General features: G+C 33.2%; 1 protein-coding gene across 1 annotated transcript; it reads right to left on the reverse strand.

The window, feature by feature from the left end:
* Nucleotides 1–3,465: 3,465 nt before the first annotated feature.
* LOC131606658 (uncharacterized) lies at nt 3,466–7,134 on the reverse strand. Its single transcript, XM_058878835.1, has 3 exons — nt 6,638–7,134; nt 6,353–6,559; nt 3,466–3,899 (listed from the first exon to the last, which is right to left on the reverse strand). Exons 1-3 carry the CDS (start codon nt 6,986–6,988, stop codon nt 3,558–3,560), a joined length of 900 nt encoding a protein of 299 aa, XP_058734818.1. The 5' UTR covers nt 6,989–7,134; the 3' UTR covers nt 3,466–3,557.
* Between the last annotated feature and the right edge of the window lie 319 nt (nt 7,135–7,453).

The following is a 7,453-nucleotide window of genomic DNA, read 5'->3' on the forward strand; positions in this document are numbered from 1 at the left end:
CAATGATGTAACCTCATCCCACAGCCATTGGATCTTTTCAACTCTCCATCTAACGCTCTCAGCCTTGCAGACTCACCATGGACTCTCAGTCCTTTACCACACAGGATCTTTCCTTTAATATTTTATTTTATTTTCTATTTTATTTTAATTTCTTTGTTAAATTAATTAAAAACAGTTTTTAAAATCCAAAAAATACACAAAAAATATTTTTAAGTTTCTAAAATAATGTTTTATTTTCTAATATAAAAATATTTTATTTTTCTTCATAATTTAAATATTTTGTATAATTAATTAGATAATATGCATATATTTATCTTTTAATTATTTTCACCCAATCAAAAATCATAAAAAAAATTGTTCTTTATATTAAATATTGTTTATATATTATAAACTAATTTTGTACATATTTTGAATAATTTTCTCTTCAAGTTTTAATTATTTGTGTAATTATTTATATAATTATGTATTAATTAACTTAATAGATTTCAAATCAAATTTCAAAAATTCCAAAAAAATTAGTTTTGTTTTAAAATTAATTAAAAAGCATTTTGAACATATTTTAAACTTAATTTTTAAGCTTGAAATTTATTTTCATCTTTTTTCCTCATTTTAATTAAATTAATCATGCATTAATTATAATTAAAATCAATCATAAAAAAATCCAAAAAAACATTTCTTTTATTTTCTTGCAATTTAAATTCCTAGATAAATGTATAGGTTGTCAAATTCATGTAAATAGCGTAGTTTACATTTCCTGCACAATCGATGTAATATCGTAGATTTACTTTCCGCATTTTAATTTCCAGCACATATAAACTGCGTGTATGCCAAAGATAAAATTGAATCGTTAGATCACTAACTTCAAAGATAAAATACCTGAATCAAAACACGATCACATTTGCACCTCTTAAGGTAATCCCTTTCTCATTCTTTTCAAAATCAAAGTCAAATTCTATTATTTCAAACGCAAAATCGAACTTTTGTTTATATATGGTGAAAGGATAGATTTTTAAAGGAAATAGGATAAAGACCTTATAACTCAGGGTAGACCTCCTAATTTGCTTGCTCAAATCAAAACAAACAAATCTCTCATATATCATTGTTTTTCAAAATAAAACTTTTCAAAAAGACAATACTTTGTATATATCCAAACAAGGATCATTACGAAGTTAACGCTCTTTTTTCCAAAGCATCTCTTGAAAGATAAAAACACTTTGTATACATCCGCACAAGGATCATTACAAATTCCATTTACAAAGGTATTTAAAACCACATACGAGCATTTAAAAGCAATTGAAAACAAGAGAGCTAAGCAAATTAAAGAGCCCATGGATAACCATGGATACAAAGGGTGCTAACACCTTCCCTTTGTATAACCTACCCCCTTACCCAGAATTTCTTAAAGGTCTTTTTTCTGTTTCTTTTATAAACCTTTCCTTAGTTGGATAAAATAAAAGGTCGGTGACGACTCTCTGATTTTCAAATACGAAAGCAGAAACAAAAAAAAAGAGTCAGTTCACGTATCTCTCTACGAGAGGTATGGCCAAAAACGGAGGTCCACAGTCATTGTAGATGATTACGTCAGATGGACATAGGTAAAGTTCTTAAAACACAAGGATGAGTCACATTTTGTGTTCTTTGATTTCTGCAAACAGATTCAATCTGAAAAGGAATGTAAAATCATAAAAGTCAGAAGTGATCATGGTGGTGAATTTGAGAACATATTATTTGAAATTTATTTCAAATAAAATGGTACTGCCCATGATTTATCTTGTCCTAGAACTCCACAACAAAATGGAGTTGTAGAACGAAAGAATAGGACTCTTCAGGAAATGGCCAGAACTATGATCAATGAGACTAATATGGCTAAACATTTTTGGGCAGAAGCAATTAACACAGCATGTTATATTCAGAATAGAATCTCCATAAGACCTATTCTAAATAAGACTCCTTATGAATTGTGGAAGAACAGAAAACCCAACATTTCATATTTTCATCCTTTTGGATGTATTTGTTATATTCTGAATACTAAGGATCATCTGAACAAGTTTGATACCAAAGCTCAGAAGTGTTTTCTTCTTGGATATTATGAACGCTCTAAGGGCTACAGAGTATACAATACTGAAACTCTGATAGTTGAGGAATCAATTTATGTCAGATTTGATGATAAGCTTGGCATTGAAAAGCCAGAGCAGAATGAGAATTTTGCCGATATAGACATCTCTGATCCAGATCATGAAGAACCCAGAGGAAAGGATGATTCTAAAGATAAATTTGCTTCTTCTTTAGAGAATCTCATAATATCTGAAGAATCAACAATCATAAGATCTTCAAGGATCAACTCAGCCCATCCAGAGGATGTCATTAATGGAAAGAAAGATGACCCCATCAGAACAAGATCATTTCTAAAGAACAATGCATAATCTCTTTTTGGATTAGTGTCTCTGATTGAGCCAACATCTGTTGATGAAGCTTTGGAAGATACTGATTGGATTATTGCTATGCAAGAAGAGTTAAATCAGTTTACAAGAAATGATGTGTGGGATCTGGTTCCAAGACCTAAAGGATTTAACATTATTGGAACAAAGTGGGTTTTCAGAAACAAGCTAAATGAAAAAGGTGAAGTAGTCAGAAACAACGCCAGACTGGTTGCTCAAGGTTATAGTCAACAAGAAGGTGTTTATGATAATAAAACTTTTGCACCAGTTGCCAGGTTAGAATCTATTAGATTATTAATTTCTTTTGCACCAGTTGCCAGGTTAGAATCTATTAGATTATTAATTTCTTTTGCACCAGTTTCCAGGTTAGAATCTATTAGTCACCTATTGTTGTCTGTGCAATTGTAATCAGTTTGATTATAGTGAATTAAGTCCTTGTGCTCAAGGCGAAATCACCTCGGAAGGGTGGAATGGATTAGCTTGAGGGTTTCTCAAGTGAACCAGGATATATATGGTATTCATTTATTTATTAATGTTTTCCAGTTATCAAAAGCTCAGAGAAGTCTTTACTTTCTAAGAAGACAAACTGCTTCTGAGAAACAATAAGCTTCCGATAAGTGAGAGCTTATAACTTCTGATAAATAACAACCTCTTCCTAAGGTCTTATACCCTCTCTTTTGGTTTGTCGTTCCTTCTTATCTCTCGATCCAACCATCCACAAGGATTAACGTTGAGATTGGATCGTCTTTAGTATATACCAATGCCTCATTGGACCATTGTTAACCTATAGGTCGGCCCAGGTAGGAAGGGTAGTTCATGTCACCAGTGACCATTTCAAAATATTGAAAATCCTAATCAACAATCATCTTATATATAATGTTTCCTGCTATACCAGAGATAACACAAAAATGCCACAAGCAAGGAATGCTTGTGTAACCTCAGTCTGTGTGTTTGTCACAGATCTAAAAGCATGCACATATGTTTATTTGACTTCCGCCGTAGTATGATTGTAATAACAAGATGTGCATTGAGTATACATCATGTTTTGATTAATATTAGCATTAATCCCAACATCTATACAATGAACTTTGCTTACCGGTTCCAGTCAATAAATAAAATCTAATAAAAATAAGTTATTAGTAAAGTTACAGCATTGTACAAAGAATGAATAACAATGGACGAGTTCAAATTTCCGGTCCAGCAATAGGAGCATCCAAGGACACATCCAATGATGAACAATTGTACAAAGTTTTCACCAGAGAAGTGAATTGCACTGAATATAACAGAGCTTATGGCTATAGCTTGTTGCCACTTCATGGTTGAGGAAAGTGACGTTAGCAGAAATCCTCTATAAACAACTTCTTCCAAAAGAGGAGTAACAATACAGTAAGCAACAACACAACAAACTCTTGAGATATCACTATTCAGGAGGATCTCCTTCAGTGAAGTGTTGCTGACAGGCTGCAATAATACAACACAAAACATCATTCCATAACTTTTAATCTCATTTTTACAATAACTTCTCAGAATAATGAGGATTGCTGGTATATTAACAAAATTTAAGGACAATAAATTTGCTTTAAACTAGGACAGTATCCAGGGATAACAGTTATAATGCTTCAAATCCTCACTCATAATTACCGATCTCTCTTTTTTCACCTCTTCCTTTATATCCCACACATACCCATTACCAAGTAGGTAAGTTTATTGTCTATGAAGTGGTAAGAGTCTAAGTTTTCGATTTTAAATTATACAGTTCAAAATATTTCAGAGACAGATCTTAAATAATCATTAGTTTCAAGTTTATTATAGCTCACATCACTCCTCTTCCGCATCACTTTCCGCAACTTAGTATAGAACTGTTTAACAAAGTTTATGTGGGGTATTTTCCATGACAGGGTCGGACCTTATGTTGTGAGTCAAGTGTACTGATCATAATTATATGCTAATGCTTACAACTTGATGCTTGTCCAGATAGATGTCTAATATGAAAAACGACAATCATTGCGGAAACCTCTAAGATTAGGTGTGTCTTGGTGTCTAACATTTGTATGACACTCATATAACAAGTGTCAAAAAATTCAAATAGGTATTTAAAAATATTTTTTCTTAACTCTGACACTTCTTGGATCAGTGTTTCACACCTGTATGACACTCATACGATACGTGTCAGACAACTCAGACAAGTGTCCCAAACAAATTTGTTTTTCCTTTGATTCAACGCTTTTTATACATTCTTTGGACCTCAGATACATTTACAAAGGTTAAATATATGTTGAAGAAATAGAATGATAAAGCTGCTTGTAACTGCCTAGCAGTTAGAGATCCTGGTCTCTTCCAATCAGCTAAATCAGAAACCGAACAGCTTTCCCTTCTCTTCCTCTCCATTTCATATCTACACAGGTCACATAAATACACTTAAGTTAACAGGCTTCTTCCTAGAATAGGTTACATAATTTGAGGCCTATTTACTAACCAAATTCCTCCTCAAAAGTTTCACTTAGTCCTCGAGGTGAAAATTTGAAAACTTCTCCTGAATAACATCTGCAGGTGCCCGTATGGCTTCAAAGGCTGGAAGGTCATCCATTGAATTAACACTTTAATGCCACATGAGGAGATATTATTGAATGCAATTGAGGAAGGAGTAGTTCTATGAGAAGTTGAGTTGAAGGGATCTCTTCCATGGCGGACTTTAAAAGGGGTGCTTTTAGTTGAGCTATTATAATTTGTATTGAACCAAAATTTAACCCCAATCAACTGCTTAATCTACTACTTTGACTTAGAACCAACCAAATAACTTAAATAAGTTTAAAAGCAACAGTTCACAATTTTAGTTTCACCATTATTACAAGTGATATGCTGAACGGAATTTGAGTTTAGTACGGGCCACTTGAAATCATTCAACTTTGAAGTGACTATGAAACTGAGAAGGATAAACTGATCATGTTTCATAACCCTGTCTTCCACCACCATGGTAGTATCTTTACCTTGTTCCTTTGGAAGGCCCTCTATAAACCATAGAAATATCAGCATGCAAACCCGAGTTAGAATGAAAGAGGTTGGAAAAGACTGGTGGGTAGTGGAAAGAGTTCATATCTATTTTTCTGACAAAATTCACAATTAGCAACAGTTTATTGAACATTATTCTGCATAACAAACTTCACGATTAGGAAGAGGTTGGCAGCTACCTTTTTGTATGTTCTAAAAAACTGAAATGACCACCAACTGCGGAGATATGAAATTCCAACTTTCCTTTGTATAATAACTTTTTATTTTGGAAAGAGAATCTTAGATGTGAATGGAAATCTCAGATCAGATTGGGCAATATTATAACATTCATTTTGTTGTTTGATTGAACTTGTTTTTCCCACTCATCTAACTCTGAAAATTTTATACAATATATGGATGCATAAGTACTCTTGGATAAAGCATCAACTGCCTTATTGTCATTTCCTGGTTTATACCAAATTCAAAGTCCTTTCTCATCAATTTGGATATTCATTTGAATAGGACTCTTTGATCAGTCTAAAACTGCAAACTTTGTTGGCTGGCAAGGGTAATAAAATAGATCCAAAACAAGTTAAAGGGTGCTACTTACCGTTCTACTAAGAAACTTGTACAACTCTAGCAATAAGACTAAGAGGTTGTCATCACAAAGTCTTTACCCCATTGGTTTGTAGCCTAGGGTCAAAAGATGTTCTACCTAACAATTCTATTGACTGCCTAAAGCTAGATCCTCACCATATTCACATCTCCTTGGTGTACAATATCCCACTTCTAAAACACCTGGCAGCAGCACCTCAATAAGTGATAATGAGAGGAGAAATAGAACAAATGTGCTAGATATATCATCTTTGTTTCTTTTTTGATACAGAAGAATTGAAATTGCAGAAAGGATATATATTATGACGAACCTTAAAGTCGAATAATCTGTCCCCTAGTATTGATGTTAGACAAATGAGAAGAACAAGAATCCCAAATCCCAGAGCTGATGATAAAAACCAGTTGTTGTCGTTATTTTTGAAGAAATTTGAAAATTTATAGTGTGGCTTAGCTGTGTACTTGAATAAAACCAGAGCTGCACTAAACTCAAGAACTTGAATGGTAACAAGTGATATGGCCTGCATCAGTGAATGAAAAGAACCATGTGTTAAAACATGTTATCAAAAAGTCAATAAAAAAGGCTCCATTGCATCTACCTGAGTCTGTGGGTGAAGAAGAGGTTGTTGTCCAGTGAGCAGTGAAACAACGGATAAGCCTCCAAAACTGAGGGGAATATGAAGAGTGAAAAGATAGAGAGCAAGATTGGTCCATACATCCCCACTCTCCCATGGGCTATCCGATGAAAATGGCGTGTCTTGGTCTTTCGTTTTGCAATAGCACCTCTTCGAACTGTTGCGTTGGAAGGGATTGGATCCAAATTGCAGTTGTGGTGAACATTTCGAACTACAATTTGTATTTTTTCGGTTGTAAAAGGGTTTGGCCACCAACTTATCAAGTTGAGGGGCGAATTTAACATAAGCAGGTAACCACCCTGTAACCAACATCATCTTTAATCTTGCATTCTGGATTGAATTATACGGTTCAAGTTGAAGGTCTCTACTTCTGTCCCAAATAATAGTATTAAAGTTACTCCCAGAATCTCCGATAATGCTTCTTTGTGACACCCAGGGTTTTAAATAATGTGTCGGCTCGCGCAAACAATTTTACAATTTCTAAATTTTGATGGTGTGGTCATCAATTAAATAGAATTTGTTAGAAAGAAGTTTTATACTGTTACTGAATAAATCACAACCCTTAATGTATTGTTTGACTTTATTTTAACTTTTTTTTTTTAAGTGGTTGTGATATAATGATAGTGTAAACTTTTATAATGGCCATGCATAACAATTAAATAAAAACTTTTATATTGACCGTGTATAGCAATTAAATTCTCATTAAATTTTAATTTTAATAAGAGTTAAAAGGTAGTGAACTCATAATCTAAAATAGTGTCATCCAATAAAAAGTCATTA

Source organism: Vicia villosa, linkage group LG5 (genome assembly GCF_029867415.1).
Source record: "Vicia villosa cultivar HV-30 ecotype Madison, WI linkage group LG5, Vvil1.0, whole genome shotgun sequence".
Classification (NCBI taxonomy): domain Eukaryota; kingdom Viridiplantae; phylum Streptophyta; class Magnoliopsida; order Fabales; family Fabaceae; genus Vicia; species Vicia villosa.

What these genes read in the sequence shown, in the direction of transcription:
- LOC131606658 (XM_058878835.1), bottom strand. Translation starts at nt 6,988, where the DNA reads ATGATGTTGGTTACAGGGTGGTTACCTGCTTATGTTAAATTCGCCCCT. An exon ending in TTCTTCACCCACAGACTCAG is followed by an intron (nt 6,560 to 6,637) that starts GTAGATGCAATG and finishes TCACTGATGCAG; the next exon opens with GCCATATCACTTGTTACCAT. An exon ending in ACAGATTATTCGACTTTAAG is followed by an intron (nt 3,900 to 6,352) that starts GTTCGTCATAAT and finishes GTATTATTGCAG; the next exon opens with CCTGTCAGCAACACTTCACT.